Source organism: Phyllobates terribilis, unplaced genomic scaffold (assembly GCF_046119375.1).
Source record: "Phyllobates terribilis strain yellow unplaced genomic scaffold, ASM4611937v1 Scaffold_1__5_contigs__length_1240528914, whole genome shotgun sequence".
In the NCBI taxonomy this organism is placed as follows: domain Eukaryota; kingdom Metazoa; phylum Chordata; class Amphibia; order Anura; family Dendrobatidae; genus Phyllobates; species Phyllobates terribilis.
In genome coordinates, this window is record NW_027362761.1 from 285,979,207 (window position 1) to 285,998,427 (window position 19,221).

The window sequence follows — 19,221 nt, forward strand, 5'->3', positions numbered from 1 at the left end:
TCTTAAGTTTAGAAAGCTTTTTAACAATGCACATATACAATCTGTTAAAATATATCAATCCACTTTGTGAATCTACAGATCAGACATCAATAACACCTGAAAAGAATTTCTCCTCGCTTCAAATTAGCTGTAATGTGTAATTTAATATGGATATTTGGATAATTTGTTTCCTTTTGTCACCACAAACAAAAAAGAACATTTATACCAAAGCGAAGTATAGAGTATGCTAGTTTCTCATTACTTCTCACTGGATTTCATTCAGTGGGACTGCTTGAAACAGTAGAATACATGCTCCAGACATATGTACAGATACAAGCACCAAGGATTCCTATTAAAAAAAAAAGTACGGTATGTGATGCGGTACACATTTTTGTTATTTTTGCATACAGTTGTATTGAAACAATCTTTGGGTAAATGTTTTGTCCATTCCTTAGCTATTGTAGGTCTTATGGTTTGCTAATAGAATTGCAGAATAGTCCCAGCATTTAAAAAGATTTGTATACTGTAATTATTATAGACTTTGCTTTAGATATCCAATCTAATTTGCACTTAGAGGATTACATTTTTTGTGATCATTAGTGATAGTACCTTCCTGTACACATGTACTCATGAAACCTCTATGATTACCTCACCTACCATATACACCTTTTTTAAGATGTCCATGTTTGTCTTTTGGTGTTTGCCTTAATTACTTTGTAAATACATATGTTCCTTAATGAATTCTGATAATAATAATTAAATTTTTATCAAGCTGTACTCTTTTTCCTGGCACAACTCTCTTTTTGGTTATTTATTCATTCACGTGCCTTATGGCGAATTGTTATTTCTTGGGAAAATTGAGATAGATTGGTAAATATGCTTTGTGTTAGTAGAAAATCTTATTGATATAAAGTTGAGGAGTGTAATTTGATTATCTCCATTATATTGTATTTTGAACTTGCAGAAGTGATGACCAATTTTAACTTTACTATGTGTGTTGTATCTGAATTGTGCTGATATTAAATACAATTATTTTTTTTTCTCCCTTTTACTGTTTTTTTTTCTATGTTTACTTAATTACCAAACAAACTATAAGATGAACAATGGGTCCAGCATTTCTGAATTTATTCTTCTTGGGCTTTCCACCCCCCCCGAATTGGGAATTCTTTTGTTTTTGGTGATTCTTACTATGTACCTAGTAGCTATAGTTGGTAATCTACTCATTATTTTTATTACAAATTTGGACCCAGCATTAAACAAACCAATGTATTTCTTCCTTGGTAATCTTTCCTTTCTTGATATAATCTGCACTACGTCAGCTGTCCCAAAAATGTTGTTCAATTTATTTACTCACCAAAAAGTCATATCTTTCAATGGATGTATTGTTCAGATGTTTTTTTTCACTGTTGGTATGGACACAGAGTTTCTTCTGCTAACTTTTATGTCTCTCGATCGATACTTGGCAATCTGCAACCCTTTAAGGTACAGGAGTATTATGAGTAAAAATACTTGCTTTGCGATGTCCATTGTGGTGTGGGCCTTTGGGTTTTCGAGTTCTTCTTTTCACTCTTCTAGCACTTTGTGGTTGTCATTTTGTGGACCAAAAGAGATCAATCATTTTTTTTGTGAAGTCCCCCAAGTACTCGCATTATCCTGCTCAGATATTTCTTTAAACAAACATGTGCTTATAGTGACAGATCTTATATTAGGACTTATCTGTATTATTCTAATTTTTATTTCGTATGTATTCATCATGTTTGCTATATTAAATATTCGTTCAACTGAAGGAAAGAAAAAAGCTTTTTCTACTTGTGCCTCTCATATCACTGTTGTTCTGTTATTTTATGGAACTTTAATTTTTGCCTACTTTAAGCCTGCTGATGAATCGTCAAATTTAGACAAAGAGATTGCTGTATTTTATACCATTGTTATACCAATGCTAAACCCAATCTTGTACAGTTTAAGGAACAAGGAAGTTAAACAGTCCTTTCAAAAAGTTATTTTAAGAAAAATATTGACTACAGCTAAATTCTAATCTGCAAAACCATAATCCAGAATACAAAAATGATATGTATACATATTGCTCAATCTACTCTTTCAGAAGTTCTGCTAGCTCTTTTAGAGAATTGTTTTTAACAAAATTGTGTTATTCAATATCCAGTATTATATGTATTTATGATCAGAGATGGCCAAATAATTAAAAAAATAAAATAAATAATGTGCAAATTAAAGTACTTTTTATTTATTTATTTTATTAAACATTAAAATATATTGACCCCCTTTTTTTTCCTGCTCTTTTGCATTACAACCTGTGAATATGGTAGACTTAAAATGTAATTTTAAGTAGTGAAACTAACAAAATATTTCAATCTGTTACAGTGAAATGAAAAAATATATTTCTTTAAAACTAAATACAGTAACTGCAAACTTAAAAGTTGTGAGTGCAAAGGAATTCACACACTTTGCTATAAACTCCCTTAATAAGGTCTGTTCAAATTAATTAACTTTAGAAGTCATATCAATAATGAAGGACGTCTACATGTGCATTATAAATGCCACATGATCTGTCATGTGATCAATATACCTGCTCTAAAAGGCCACTGCACCTGCAATCATTAAGTAAGCAAAATGAAGAACAAGAAATGGATAAGTATTTTAGTTGAGGAATGGGCTATAAAAAATATCCTAATAAATGGAGAAAATTTGACATAAATGCAAACCTGACACGAGAAGAATGTCCACCAATATTCATTCAACCAACCCAAACCCATTTAAACCCCCTTTTTAACTGTTGGTTGTAACAAAATAGGAAAAACCCCAAGAATGAGAAAATTTCACAAGGCATTGTATACTGTACCCTTCCTGCTCTAGATTTAGTAATTTTGGGGGGTTCTGTTGACTGTTATTGAGAAGTCAATATATCTACATTGTCAAAAAAAAGAGAATGCCTTAAATTACTTCTATGGAACCACAGTTACCTACAAAATCTGTTGTGTAAAGTTCCTAGTATTAATCATAGAAGTGTCCCACTGATGTCTGAGTGTGTGTTAGACCTTGGTGTTTTATTAACTTCCCCTCTATGTCATAAAAATGCAAGGCAGTTTGTGCTGCTATTCCTCAAAGAAGATGGAGAAGTTCATAATGAAATAGATGAAACATTTTTTGTATTGTAGAAATCATAAACACAAAAATATATTTTTAGTTTTTTTTTTAAATTCTTTTTATTGAAAAATTCCACAGGATAATGGTTACAAACAGATAATGTCATAATATAAGGTCGGGGTAATCCAAACATTAGCCATTCTCAGTTTAATACAGTTTACATCACGTTCTCAATAATCGGAGTAAACAGTTAAAGAAAAAGAAACAAATAGTTTGAAACATAAGCTTCATTGTGGAGCACTGATCTCTTTACTAAATCGGCCAATTCCCTATCAGAATTCAGCATATATATCAATTACAGTTGCAATAGAGGTACACTCTTACAGCCCATATACAGTACAGACCAAAAGTTTGGACACACCTTCTCATTTAAAGATTTTTCTGTATTTTCATGACTATGAAAGTTGTACATTCACACTGAAGGCATCAAAACTATGAATTAACACATGTGGAATTATATAATTAACAAAAAAGTGTGAAACAACTGAAAATATGTCTTATATTCTAGGTTCTTCAAAGTAGCCACCTTTTGCTTTGATGACTGCTTTGCACACTCTTGGCATTCTCTTGATGAGCTTCAAGAGGTAGTCACCGGACATAGTCTTCCAACAATCTTGAAGGAGTTCCCAGAGATGCTTAGCACTTGTTGGCCCTTTTGCCTTCACTCTGCGGTCCAGCTCACCCCAAACCATCTCGATTGGGTTCAGGTCTGGTGACTGTGGAGGCCAGGTCATCTGGCGTAGCACCCGATCACTCTCCTTCTTGGTCAAATAGCCCTTACACAGCCTGGAGGTGTGTTTGGGGTCATTGTCCTGTTGAAAAATAAATGATGGTCCAACTAAATGCAAACCGGATGTAATAGCATGTCACTGCAAGATGCTGTGGTAGCCATGCTGGCTCAGTATGCCTTCAATTTTAAATAAATCCCCAACAGTGTCACCAGAAAAGCACCCCAACACCATCACACCTCCTCGTCCATGCTTTACGGTGGGAGCCAGGCATGTAGAGTCCATCCGTTCACCTTTTCTGCGTTGCACAAAGACACGGTGGTTGGAACCAAAGATCTCAAATTTGGACTCATCAGACCAAAGCACAGATTTCCACTGGTCTAATGTCCATTCCTTGTGTTCTTTAGCCCAAACAAGTCTCTTCTGCTTGTTGACTGTCCTTAGCAGTGGTTTCCTAGCAGCTATTTTACCATGAAGACCTGCTGCACTAAGTATCCTCTTAACAGTTGTTGAAGAGATGTGTCTGCTGCTAGAACTCTGTGTGGCATTGACCTGGTCTCTAATCTGAGCTGCTGTTAACCTGCGGTTTCTGAGGCTGGTAACTCGGATAAACTTATCCTCAGAAGCAGAGGTGACTCTTGGTCTTCCTTTCCTGGGGCAGTCCTCATGTGAGACAGTTTCTTTGTAGCGCTTGATGTTTTTTGCAACTGCACTTGGGGACACTTTTAAAGTTTTCCCAATTTTTCAGACTGACTGACCTTCATTTCTTAAAGTAATGATGGCCACTCATTTTTCTTTACTTAGAATTTGTATTATGGCAAGAAAAAGGCAGCTAACAGTCTATTCAGTAGGACTATCAGCTGTCTATCCACCTGACTTCTGCACAACACAACTGATGGTCCCAATCTCATTTATAAGGCAAGAAATCCCACTTATTAAACCTGTCAGGGCACACCTGTGAAGTGAAAACCATTTCCGGTGATTACCTCTTGAAGCTCATCAAGAGAATGCCAAGAGTGTGAAAAGCAGTCATCAAAGCAAAAGGTGGCTACTTTGAAGAACCTAGATTAGAAGACATATTTTCAGTTGTTTCACACTTTTTTGTTAAGTATATAATTCCACATGTGTTAATTCATAGTTTTGATGCCTTCAGTGTGAATGTACAATTTTCAAAGTCATGAAAATGCAGAAAAATCTTTAAATGAAAAGGTGTGTCCAAACTTTTGGTTTGTACCGTATATCATTTCCCATGCACTCAAAAGGGCATATATCAGGACTAGTGTTGAGCGATACCTTCCGATATCAGGAAATATCGGATCGGATTGGATCGGACCGATACCCAAAAAGTATCGGATATCGCCGATTCCGATACCGGAAACCAATGCAAGTCAATGGGACACAAATATCGGAATGAAAATAAACCCTTTCTTTCCTTGTAGTTTAATTCTACATGAAGGAAAACAACTAACAATAATGTAGAAGAAGCGAAAGCGAGTAGAAATGGCATGAAAAAACAATATTTTTATTATTCAAATATAAATATAAAATAGTGACACATGGAAAATAAACACAATGACAATGGGTAATCATTGGATCAGGAAAAGCCCCGCTACATCTTGAGACCCCTCATAAGTATATATTCCTGTACATAATGGATTCAAGCAAAATCCACAAGAGGGTAAGAGGAAAGAAAGAGAGGGGGGAGAAGAAAAAATATGTGGGGGAGGTAGAAACATAGAGAGAGTACAGAGTGTCAATCAAATTTTAAAAAAATTACATTTCAGAGCATCTGGTGAGGGGACCTCTGTGACTGCGGCGGAGAGGGAGGCCTTGGCTAATTTAGAGGACCTTCTTCAGGAGCAGGAGCAACCGTTGACAGGTGGGTCACTACAAACAAGATACCCCAGGTCTACAAGATTCCCTCCCTTGTCCCTGAGCTCTGCAATAGATTTGTTTGTGCGTCTGGTGGCGGGCAATCTAAGACGCCTCCCTACACGGAGACGTCGTGATAACCTCACCTATCCACAGCGCACAGCACTCAGTGAATTACAATCATTATCTGACATTGTTATCAAGCCAGCTGACAAGGGAGGGAATATTGTTCTCTGGCCTTGCTCCCGCTATGAGAGGGAGGCCCCACGTCAACTCAGAGACACCCAAACTTATACACGACTGTCTTGTAATCCCATGGCCTCCTTCTCCGACGCACTCCAGGGTATTCTGGGTCGAGCCTGCGATCGGGGTCTTATTGATAGAAGGACCATGGAGGCACTTACCATCCGCTTCCAAAAAACGGCCACCTTCTATCTTCTTCCGAAGATTCATAAGGACGCGGTCAACCCCCCGGGACGTCCGATCGTGTCGGGTCTAGAAGGCCTATGTGGCCCCATATGTCAATACATTGACAACCATCTTTGACCCTTAGTCGAGACCCTTTCTTCTTACATCAAAGACACGACGGACGTCCTGACTCGGGTTGATGGCGTCCTCCTCACAAATGACACCCTTCTTGTCACTGCCGACGTCGAAAGTCTATATACATGAATTGGCCATAATCTGGGCCTGGCTGCAGCCCGCCTCTTCCTGAGTAGTTCCGATCTGGACGGCCCTTCGAGAGAGTTCATCCTCGAGCTCCTTGAATTTGTCCTCTGCCATAACTATTTTCTGTTCAAGGATAGGGTGTACCTCCAGACACGCGGCACGGCAATGGGGGCGCCTGAGCCCCCTTGTACGCCAATCTCTTCCTGGGTGCGTGGGAGAGGGAGATTTTTTGGGATGAGGGGACGCGGACCATGTCGTGTCGTGGATGAGGTACATAGATGACATTTTATTCTTCTGGCAGGGGACTGTTGAGGAGCTGGAGGAGTTTATGATGCAATTGAATTCTAACGATCGTGCGGTGAGGTTATCATATACATACAGTCCTAAGAAGATCGATTTTTAGGACATTACATTGGAGGTGGATGCTGAATGTCGTGTCCAAACTGATCTGTTTAGGAAACCCACCGCTGTGAATTCTCTCATCCACGCTACATCTGCACATGACTCTTCTACCATCAAAGCCGTCCCGATCGGACAATTTCTCAGGGTGAGGTGGATCTGCTCGGCTAACTTTAAGTTTGAGACACGTGCTTCTGATTTGGCCGAACGATTCAAACATAGGGGATATAGTAGTCGATGTATCGGCCATGGCTATAGAAGAGCTGGAACACTCCCCGTGTTCACCTCATCCATCCCCTTCCCGGATGCAAACAGACAGGATTCGCTTTATCTCCACATTTAACTCTGAGTGGTGTGGGGTGCGGCATATCCTTTCTCGACACTGGGACATATTGGGTACGGAGCCCTCCCTGAGGGAATATATTGGCGAATCTCCATGCATGACACCTCGACGTTCCAATACCTTAGCAGATATTTTGGTTTCCAGCCATTATGTCCCTTCCGGGAGAAACCCCTTTGGCTCCCGTGGCCCCATCTTGGGGACCTTTCCATGCGGTCATTGTGTCACCTGCGCCAATGTCCTACGTACTACCACATTCACAAACTCTGACGGTTCCTGCAATTTTAACATCCGTCATCACATCTCTTGTAGCACCACACATGTGATCTATCATGCTACATGTGGATGTGGACTTATCTATGTAGGTCTCACATCTAGGGAGCTGCGGGTCAGAGTCCGTGAGCATGTGAGGGACATTGGCGTGGCAGGGGCGATCCTTGATCCCCGGGAGCTCAAGACTCTACCACGGCATTTTAAATCTGCCCATAACTGTGATCCTCGATCACTGAAGGTTTGTGGCATTGATGTGGTACACTTGGGATCCCGGGGAGGGAATGCCAAATGCCTCCTGGCGCAAAAGGAGGCCAGGTGGATCGTCACTCTTGATACACTTTCGCCACGGGGGCTTAATGAACAGCTAGGTTTCTCCTCGTTTTTATGATTTCTCTTTAGGAATATGTCTTCATTTATATCTATACATTTTCTATGGAGATGATTTGTTTCGATGTTTTTATTTTTATTTTTACTTTTATTCTCTTCCTTGGCTTCTACATGTGCGTCTCTTGTGTCTGATTTCACCTTTGGGCTTGCTCTTCTCCTGGTGCCCTCAGGGGTTCTCCCCTAGATGCTTTTCCTAGGGGTTAAACATCTGCTTTTTTTTATGGTCACTTTTAACCTGTTGTGTGTTCTAATACTTATATTTTTCTATTTTTTGTTTAGTGCTCTTTATGACATTTCCCCTTGCACTTCCCATCCTGACATTTGGATCAGTGGTTTTTCTTACCCCCTCTATATGACGACCAAGCTGGAACTAGGACCATCCTCCAAGATCTCTCTTCTAGCAAGATCATTTTGTGCAACTTGTCTGTTTTTTATTTTTATTGTACATCTTTATTGTTTTTTTATTTATTATTACTTTTTGTAATATATCTTTATTATTATTTGTATTTTTTCTCCTTTATATATTTTTTCCGCTCATCTTTTCTTTTTTTAGCCTCTGCCACTATCCCCCTCTATTTCCCATGTTGTCCTTACCTTCTTCTGATATGTTTCGCGCTATTCCATACTTATGATACTTACCGCTGTCCTCTAAGGGACACACTGTGGCCTGCTGCGATTGCCTGCGGTGCGCATGCGCTGGGCTATTCGCGATCCGGCACCCGCGCGCGTCTGTCTCTATGGCGATGACACGTTCCCGGATATTTGTCATTGGACACTTCCGGGATACGCGCCTGCCATGACGGATGGCGCGCGGCTGCTGGGGTTGCTATGACCCCGGCGCATGCGCCCGATTGGCCTGCCCTCACGGCAGCCATGATCGCCCATGTGATCATTCAAGGTCCTATTTATTTAGGTCGTTGTCTATTACCAACATGTGCCTCTTGATAAAGTCGACGCGAAACGCGGGTCGAGGCCCTCCGTGGATGGAAACTATCTGCCTCCCTGTGCCCCTCATATCTTAGAGAGTGTACTAACTATCTGGGTGAGTACCTTGATTCATTAACTATTATAGTTTCCCACTTGAGATAACGGGTATCTCACCCTTGTTGATTGACACTCTGTACTCTCCCTATGTTTCTCCCTCCCCTGCTTATTTTGTCTTCTCCCCCCTCTCTTTCTCTCCTCTTACCCTCTTGTGGATTTTGCTTGAATCCATTATGTACAGGAATATATACTTATGAGGGGTCTCAAGATGTAGCGGGACTTTTCCTGATCCAATGATCACCCATTGTCATTGTGTTTATTTTCCTTGTGTCACTATTATATATTTATATTTGAATAATAAAAATATTGTTTTCTCATGCCATTTCTACTCGCTTTCGCTTCTTCTATTTTGCTTTCCGAGTAGGCATTTTTTACTTGCGGTTATGGGTGGTGAGCAGGTTCCTCTTGTCACCACCTATCCGTGAGTTGGTAATATGCTGGCCATAGTGTTGGGGGAGGTGGTTGCCCAAATTGATTTAAATAGTGCTCACAGTGAAACATGAAAAGCCGGCAATTCAGCAGCGGCTTATACCGGTACCCGACAATTTAGAACAGAAAGAATAGAGCTTCACACATAGATTAGATAGATAGAAACATGTCTGTCACATATGAGCCGACAATGAACTCAGCTCACCTCATGCACGTCACTGACAGAGTGGGAGTATTCTCCTGTGCATGCGGTGAGCGTGAGAGACTCGGCTCATCTGGATGCCGTCACAGCGAGACACTGAGGAGCGCAAGCAAGCCTGCGTTTCTCAGTGTCTGCGGGATGACAGGCTGGATGGCAGCTTTCTGCTGCGGTCCAGCCTGTCATCTCGATGTAGCAGAGCTGGAGCTGTCCAGGGAACCATCGACAGGTAAGGATGATGTTGGTTTATTATTTTTCTTTTATTGCAGGAGATCGTTGGCTTCAGCTGGAATGGGCGTGATGGTAAGTATGATTTAATTTAGAACAATAAAGAATTGTGCGTTTATTTCAATTAAAGGACTTTATTCTGGGTGTTGTGGTTTTTTTTAAATACTTTACTAGAAATTCATGGCGGTCATGTCTAATATTGGCGTGACCCCATGAATTTCGGGCTTCGGGCCAGCTGATAATACCAAGCTGGCCCTAACCCCTTTAATACCCAGTGAGCCACCACACACATATCTAATCTATGTGTGAAGCTCTATTCTTTCTGTTCTAAATTGTCGGGTACCGGTATATGCCGCTGATGAATTGCCAGCTTTTCATGTTTCACTGTGAGCACTGTTCCCATCGATTTGGGCAACCACTGTAAAGCCACAACCACCATGGCTGTGGCATTAAAGTCATAAATAAATATTAATTCCTCCTATTCCATTTAATTGTAATGTAAGGGAGATAATGTAATGCCATCCTTCAGAGACACTGGCCTTTTGTGAACTTCCGATTCCGGTATTCGATATTGTAAAAGTATCGGAACTCAGTATCGGAACTCCGATACAGCGAATATCGGTCGATACCCGATATTTCAGTATCGGAATGCTCAACACTAATCAGGACTCATAACGTGAGATTAGCGAAGTCATTGCACAAGGAGACAAGTGTGTTAAGGGCAAGTCACACCATCTTTCCCATATTCTTTGGAATTTCTGGGTACATCCCCTATTTCTATATACTATATTTTCATACGGTATAGTATCATTCACTAGTTTTTTCCATTGGTTAATAGTAGGAGATTTCCCTCCCATCCATCTTAGTGCTATCGCTTTACTGGCCATAAATATAGCCTCCCAAAGGAATATCCGATTATTTTGTGTCCACATTTCCTCGTCCACAATACCCAAGACACAAAACTCTGGACTACAATCAATTGGCATCCCAACTATCCGTTCCAATGTAGTTATCAATTCACACCAATATCTTCATATTATCCCACAATTAGTGATGAGCGAGCATATTCGCAAGTACTCGGTACTCGAGATGCTCGGGTCCCTTCCCTGCATGTTTGGCACTCTTTAGAGTGCCAATGAACATGCAGGGATTGCCTGCCATTCACTGTAATGCCCCAGCCATGTTGGTTGTGGCATTACAGTGATTGGCTGGCCGCACAGCGTTATCAGGTCTATATCGACATGGCGCTGCTGTGTTCGTCAGTCTACTCCGCAATCAGGAAGTGTAGGGAGAGGTTCTGCTAAGCTAGGGAGAGATTTGGTTGTGTATTAGGTAGTGTAGGGAGAAAACAAGTACATTACACATATCCATCTCAACAAACAGTCCTTCTGAGGACTAATCCATCTGCAGAGATATCAGGCAGGCAGTGTATATAGGCAGGCAGGCAGTGTATATAGCAGACTGTAGTGCACATAGCACAAGAGGCTCCATTCCAGTTCTGCCTTCTGCGGCTGTTAGATATTGCTAGACAAAGGCCCAGGTCTCAGGGCCAGGAATAATTTTTTTTGGATCTTAATCCTCATTAATTACTTACAAAGCAATCCAGAGAACACCGTTTTTCGGCTCCATTTGCTTGTTGGCACTGCAGAATACAGCCAGCTCCTTTCCATATTACAGCGCTAAAAATCCAGCTTATTTAAAATTGTGGTTTGTCCGTCACACTGATCACATTCACATATAATTGCGCTGAAAATACTGCAATTTTTGGCCTCCATTCAAATTTTCTTTCACTGTATCAGCAAAGTGTTTCGCACCAGTTTGCTGTTCAAAATAGTCACCTACAGGCCAGGTATTTAAAACTGGTTTGTCCATCACACGAATTACATATAACTTCGCTCCAAATTCAGACATTTGTAGTGAGCGTGGAAGATATTGTCCTCCATTTAAAATGGGCAAGGTGCGTATTAAGGGACGGGGAAGTGGACGTGATGGTGATGGTGCATGCAGAGGCTGAGGCAGTGGGCAAGCTGAAATTGTGCCACAACAAACACCCACATCTTCTCGCCCAACCTTCCTGTCCCAATTCCTAGGGGACCGCAGCACACCACTATTGAACCAAAAGCAGTGTCAAAATGTTGTTGGTTGGATAGCGGATAATGCTTCCAGTCACTTAGCCACCACCACCACCACCCTGTCTCCAACATGGTCACGTCTCAGTAGCCGTGAGTCTGGACCGCATATTCCTCGCCCTGATCCTCCTTCCTCCCGCCATGCCGAATGCCAGGAGACAACTGATCCCACACTTGGACACTCTGAAGAGCTGTTCACATTTACATCTATAGATTCGGGCCTTTCGCCCGGTCCACTTGAAGCAGGGCTATTTGAGCAGCCACGGTCACATGAAGGTGACGGTGGGAAAGTGTTACAAGAGGTGGATGATGATGAGACACAATTGCCAGAAAGTCAGGAGGAGGACCAGGGTGCGTAAGTGGAAGATGAGGTGGTGGATCATATAGTAACTGACCCAACCTGGCAGGAGGACATGCAGAGCGAGGAGAGCAGCACACAGGGGGAAGAAGGCAGAGCACCCCAACAGGCAGGAAGAAGCAGTGCAGTGGCTGCAGACAGAAGGCAGTCAACCATTCCCCGTAACACCAACACGAAGGAAGTTGCCAGTACAACTGTTAGGTCTTCCTGAGTCTGGTTGTTTTTTAAAGACTCTGCCGATAACCCCAAAAAGGCCATTTGCACCACCTGCCAGGCCAGCATCAGCAGGGGTGGCAAAACGACCAGCCTGACCACCACTAGCATGATCAGGCACATGGCAGCAAAGCAACCGACTTTGTGGGCCGAACCCCAGGGTCCAGGAACAATGTCTGCGGGAGGCACCATTGCTTCTTCCGCTGTTGTGCATGCAAGCCAATCCCCTGTCCATGGTGAATGCAAAGATGCCTCCTGCCCTGCACCTGTCATTGCACACTCTCAAGTAGCAGTATCAGGAAGCACGTCCATATCCTTGTCCCAGCGCAGCGTTCAGTTGTCAATACACAAGTCTTTGGAGCGCAAGCGCAAATATGCAGCCAACGCCCCACAGGCAACACTACTAAAGTCCCATATTTCTCGACTGCTTGCGCTCAAAATGTTGCCTTTTAGGCTCGTGGAGACGGAAGCATTCTGCTACCTGATGAAGGATTTCTAAGCAGAAGAGGGCAGGTGTTGAGTACCAGCATCAGCAAGGCCGTCTGAATTCAGGTTAAACTCCACACATAAGACCTCAGGAGTGGACATGGATGTCAGACATATGTACCATCCTCCAAAACTCCAACAAGAAGGGGAGTGGCGATGACACCATAATTAGCGTCACCATCCCACTTCTCTGTCTTCTGAAATGCTCTCTGCTTACAATCAAAGAGGATGCATTGCAGGCGGAGCACGATGAGATGGATCAAGGAACCATACAGGGTTATTCCACACAGCCCAGCCTCATCTCTTCCCAACGTGGATTCGGTGACAATGAGGAAGAGGAGGAGGAAGAGGAAGAAGAGGAGCTAGTTTCATGCGCTATGGACGGTACTACCTGCACAGCTGTCATACCGTCTGTTCAGCGTTAATGGCCAGAGGACAGAGAGGAGGAGGAGGAAGAGAGCATGGTCAGTCATCCTCTTGTTGAAGACACGGAAGTCTTGCCTCTTTGCAGTCTGGCACACATGTCTGAGTTTATGTTACGCTGCCTTTCCCATGACCCTCGCGTTCTCAAAATTTTGGGTGATAGTCATTACTGGTTGGTGACACTTCTAGACCCATGCTACAAGGAGAACTTTATATCTCTTATTCCTGAGGTGGAAAGGTCTACAACAATGGGGCTGTACCAGAAGGCCCTAGTTTCAGAACTATTAAAAAGATTCCCATCTGAAAAAGCTGGCGGCAGAGGTCACAGTTTGTTGGCCAACCAAGGAGTACAGGCAAGAGAGACACAGCTTCAATCCAGCAGAGGCAGGGGAACACTGTCAAAGTTCTGGGAGAATTTTCTCAGCCCATCCCATCGCACAAGCCCTGAGGCACGGGGTACTCTCACAAGAAGTGCAAAGTTGGGGAAGATGCTGAGGAAGTACCGTGCCGACCGTACCAACGTCCTCCGTGATTCCTCTGTGCCTTATAATTATTGGGTATCCAAGCTAGATACGTGGAATGAACTGGCTCTCTATGCCTTGAAGGTCCTGGCCCGCACTACCGCTAGCGTTTTATCAGAGTGAGATTATAGTGCCGCTGGTGGAATTATAACTAATAAGCGCATCCGCCTGTCAACTGAAAATGCTGACAGGCTGACTCTTATAAAAATGAACAAGGGCTGGATTGGGCCAGAGTTCTCAACACCAACAAATGATAGCAGCGTAACAAACTCAAATCCAGTGTCTTTTTTTGGGAGGTGTATTCCCATGCACCTCTTCAAACCCACACATGGGTATACGCTTCCTGATTTTGGCTATTGGCTCTTGTCCGCCTCCTTCTCCTCATCCTCAACCTCCACCACCATATCACCAGGGTGACCGTGGTCCGTGATGCAACACCCACATAATTTTTTTAAAGGGTGTTTATGATACCCTTAAAAAATTTTTTTATACTGTATGTTCATGTATACCCCCTAGGGGTAAATGTTTGTCAGCCCATACACTTAGTGCATGGACATTACAAGTATAGGAGACCCGCTCCTTTCTAATGGGAACATTTTTTTCAGGAGGCCCTCCTCTACGTCTCTTCCAAGGGGCATTGGAGTGCCTCCAAATTTTTGGCAACCCTTGAATTCACTGCATAGGCAAGCACAATGGGAGACCCACTTCCTAATAATGGGAACATTGTTTTCAGGAGTTCCTCCTCTAAGTCTCTTCAAAGGGGTATTGGGGTGCGTTCAAATTTTGGGCAGCCCTGCCACTCACTGCATGCGCAATAACAGTATAGGAGACCCACTCTTAAGTAATGGGAGCAATAAAACATAGCCGGCTGATGGCCCTTTAAGAATAATAAAGGCCACCTGATGTCACTATAGAAATAGGGTTTGTGACTTTCAGAGACCCTTCTTCATAAATGAAACACGATGTGTCTGATGATATCTCACACACCACATGGCCAGATAAGGTTGTAAAATGTTAAAATTACATTTCATGGTGAATGCATTTGTCACGGTTGAAAGCAATGCAAAAGTAAAAAAACGCATCAAAAACGCTACGTGTGAATATAGCCCAAGGCGTGGAAGAGTATTTTTGTTTTTCGTTATTTATTTTGCCTTATATACAAGTCATTACCCTGGAAAGGATGTTCCTTAACATATTTTCCAGGAAAATGTATTGTGGTTTCGTTTTTGTATGTTTTATTGTGAGTCAGTAAAAGAATTCAGTAGAAAGGTATACAGAGAGGATACCACGCCTGTGGGTCCTTGAGTTTTTAGTACTCCCATTATTGGGTATTAAGTAGTGTTGAGCGATACCTTCCGATATCGGGAAATATCGGATTAGATCGGACCGATACCCAAAAAATATCGGATATCGCCGATTCCGATACCGGAAACCAATGCATGTCAATGGGACACCAATATCGGAATGAAAATAAACCCTTTCTTTCCTTGTAGGTTAATTCTACATGAAGAAAAACAACTAAGAATAATGTGGAATGCATTGGGGGAGGTGGAGGAGACATTAAAGGCATAGAGGTTTAGCCCAATCAAATGGAATAGCAGGAATTAATATTTTTTTTAAGACGTTCTGAGTTACAAAGATATTGACTATGTTAAGCTTTTTTATATTTGGTCAGATATTTATGTTTCACTACTTCCATGCTCTTCACCTTCTTTTTTACTTCTCCCACACTTCTCCTTCATCATCCTCAGCAGCAGCATCTTTTTCATCAACTTCTTCTTCACCTTATTCATCTTCTTCTTCTTCACCTTCTTCCTATTATTCTTTTTATTTACATTCTTCATATTCTTCTTATTCAACTATTATTCTTCTTCATATTCTATTTCTTCATCTTCTTCAACTTCTTCTTCTTCATCATATTCTTATTTGTGACAGGCATTGCTGTAGTTGTTATCTATAAAAGTTTGAAGATTACACCTTCCGTTCTGCCTGTCTCAAAAGATTTACAACAGGATTTGTCCGCATTCAGTTTGGCCTGCAGCAGCAGGTCTTTTCCAGGGGCACCACGAGGAGGAACGGACTCACCCCCATACACTGCTTAGTCTTCTTCTGCTTATAATTTAGATAATATCTTTTGCTTTGATTTTTAGTCTTATGCTTAATGTTCTGCTTTTTGTTCTGCAGCTTCTTGTTCTTCTGTATCTTGATGGTTGTCTTCTTGTTCTATGTCCTCTTGGTCATCTTCTTCAGGGTGGTCTTCAGGGTTGCCGTCGTCTTCGGGGTGGTCTTCAGGGTGGTCTTCAGGGTCGTCGTCTTCGGGGTGGTCTTCAGGGTCCTACTCTTCAGGGTCCTCGTCTTCAGGGTCCTCGTCTTCTTTGGGGTGGTCTTCAGGGTCGTCGTCTTCAGGGTCCTCGTCTTCTTCGGGGTGGTCTTCAGGTTCGTCATCTTCGGGGTCGTCATCTTCGGGATGGTCTTCAGGGTCCTCGTCTTCTTCGGAGTGGTCTTCAGGGTCGTCATCTTCGGGGTCGTAGTCTTCTGGTTGGTCTTCAGGGTCGTCGTCTTCTTTGGGGTGGTCTTCAGGGTCGTCATCTTCTTTGGGGTGGTCTTCAGGGTCGTCGTCTTCTTTGGGGTGGTCTTCAGGGTCGTCGTCTTCTTTGGGGTGGTCTTCAGGGTCGTCGTCTTCTTTGGGGTGGTCTTCAGGGTCCTCGTCTTCTTTGGGGTGGTCTTCAGGGTCCTCGTCTTCTTTGGGGTGGTCTTCAGGGTCCTCGTCTTCTTCAGGGTCCTCGTCTTCTTCAGGGTCATCGTCTTCGGGGTCGCCGTCTTCGGGGTCGTCGTCTTCGGGGTCGTCGTCTTCTTCGGGGTGGTCTTCAGGGTCGTCGTCTTTAGGGTCGTCGTCTTCAGGGTCGTCGTCTTCTTTGGGGTGGTCTTCAGGGTCGTCGTCTTCAGGGTCGTCGTCAGGGAGATCCAAAGTGATTACCAAAAACATTTCAAAAAGCTTGAACTTGGAAATGTAGCAGAAGGTACAAGAAGGCCGAGGAACACCCGAGAACCAGCTGACGGTACTGGAACCCGGATGGGTAGCAGAAGGTACAAGAGCCAATGGAACTACCGTGGACCAGCTGACGGTACTGGAACCCGGATGGGTAGCAGAAGGTACCCATGAAAAAAAAAGTTGCAAGGCCGAGAGCCTGCCGGAGTTACCAAAACCCACAGTCCTACAGGGGGGGATTGTCCTATTGGCACTATGGAACCAGCCTTCATTGCAAGATCCCGCAGCCCACATAGGAGTCACCTAAACTGCAGGCACCATAGAGTCGGCTAACACGACCGCAACATGACAGGACAACGTATTGGAGGCAAAGTGATGTTGAGACTACCTGGAAACATCTGGTGTGCTGGAACCAGGCTGGGAAGGAGTGAAAACCCATGCCAAAGACACTGCCGAGAACCAGCTGACGGCACTGGAACCTGGATGGGTAGCAGAAGGTACAAGAGCCAATGGAAATACCGAGGACCAGTTGACGGTACTGGAACCCGGTTACTAATCAGGAGGTACCTGTGCCAGAAAGCACTACCAAGGACCAGCAGACGTTGGTGGGACTCGGATACCGAGAAGGAGGCACCTAAGCCAAAGGCACTGCCGAGAACCAGCTGGCAATACTGGAACCTGGATGGGTAGCAGAAGGTACAAGAGCCAACGGAACTACCGAGGACCAGCTGACGGTACTGGAACCCGGATGGGTAGCAGAAGGTACAAGAGCCAATGGAACTACCGAGGACCAGCTGATGGTACTGGAACCCGGTTACTAAGCAGGAGGTACCTGTGCCAGAAAACACTACCAAGGACCAGCAGCCATTGGTGGAACTCGGATACCGAGAAGGAGGCACCTAAGCCAAAGACACTGCCGAGAACCAGCTGAAGGTACTGGAACTCGGATGGGTAGCAGAAGGTACCCATGAAAAAAAAAGTTGCAAGGCCGCCAGCCGAAACCCACAGTCCTACAGGGGGTGCTTGTCCTATTGGCACTATGGAAGCAGCCTTCATTGCCAGATCCCGCAGCCAACATAGGAGTCACCTAAACTGCAGGCACCATAGAGTCGGCTAACCCAACCGCAACACGACAGGACAACGTATTGGAGGCAAAGTGACGTTGACGCTACCTGGAAACAACTGGCGTGCTGGAACCAGGCTGGGCAGGAGGGAGTACTTGTGCCAAAGACACTGCTGGGAAACAGCTGGCGGTGCTGAAACCCAGGGTAAATGCTAAAAACAGAGTGGAGCCAGAGGCCTAATTGGAGCAAGTTTAAAATTAGTAGTAGAGTGGATGTGGACAGAGCAGGAGAATTTTCCGGACACACAGCAGGGGGATCAGCTGACGTTACTGAACCCCAATAAAACTGGATCAAGTGTTGACTGAGAAGACAGCACTTCTGAGCAGCAACTGGCAGTGTTGGAGCTCAGGGATTACAGTTCAGGTGGTAGAAACATGAACACAACAGGAGACCTGGATACTGTTGCCAACCAATTATTTATTCTCGAAGAGGACTGGCAAATTCATGCAAGATCCAGGCCTTGTTCATTTTCAGAAAAGTAAGCCGGTCAACGTTATCGGAGGATAGGTGCATGCGACAGTCTGTTAGTACACCACCTGCGGCACTAAAGACGCGTTCCGATAATACATTAGCAGCAGGGCAAGCCAGCACCTCCAATGCATACTGGCAAAGCTCTGGCCATGAATCCAGCTTAGAGACCCAAAACTTGAAGGGGGAAGAGCCGTCTGGGAGTACACTGAGAGGGCAAGACATGTATTCTGTCACCACCTGACGGAAACGTTGCCTTCTGCTGACTGGAGCCGTCTGTGATGGTGTAGACATTTGTGGTGGCGGGGACACAAAACTTTGCCACATTTGGGCCATACTGGTCTTGCCTTGTGCTGAGGCACTGCTTCTGCTCCCTCTTTGTGCAGAGCTTCCTCCACTGCCTCGACGCACTGATCTGCTTTGTAAAGCACTAGCAGCACTGCTCTCGGTTGGAATGGAGAACATTATGGAATGCACCAGTGTGTCTTGGTACTCCCGCATTTTACGCTCCCGGTTCAACGGTGTTATGAGGCTTTGTAAGTTGTCCCGGTAGCGAGGATCTAGGAGGGTGGACACCCAATAATCAGCCGTGTTGAGAATGTGGGCGATGCAGTGGTCGTTTCTCAGGCACTGCAGCATGAAATCAACCATGTGCTGCAGACTGCCAACTGGCCAAGAAACGCTGTCTCTTTCTTGAGGCGTGATCTCTGCCTGCTCTGCATCACCCCACCCTCGCTCTAGATACTGACTACTAGAGCATTGTGTACTTCCGTCCTCTAGACAGATGTCTTCCTCCTCCAT

The 19,221-nt window shown here is 43.8% G+C and overlaps 1 protein-coding gene across 1 annotated transcript; it reads left to right on the plus strand.

The window, feature by feature from the left end:
• The first annotated feature begins 1,075 nt into the window (after positions 1-1,075).
• LOC141260230 (olfactory receptor 5I1-like) lies at positions 1,076-2,014 on the plus strand. The gene has a single exon (XM_073676124.1). The coding sequence runs from the start codon at positions 1,076-1,078 to the stop codon at positions 2,012-2,014; it is 939 nt and encodes a 312-aa protein (XP_073532225.1).
• The last annotated feature ends 17,207 nt before the right edge of the window (positions 2,015-19,221 follow it).

Coding starts and splice junctions, on each gene's coding strand:
- LOC141260230 (XM_073676124.1), top strand. CDS start 1,076: ATGAACAATGGGTCCAGCATTTCTGAATTTATTCTTCTTGGGCTTTCC.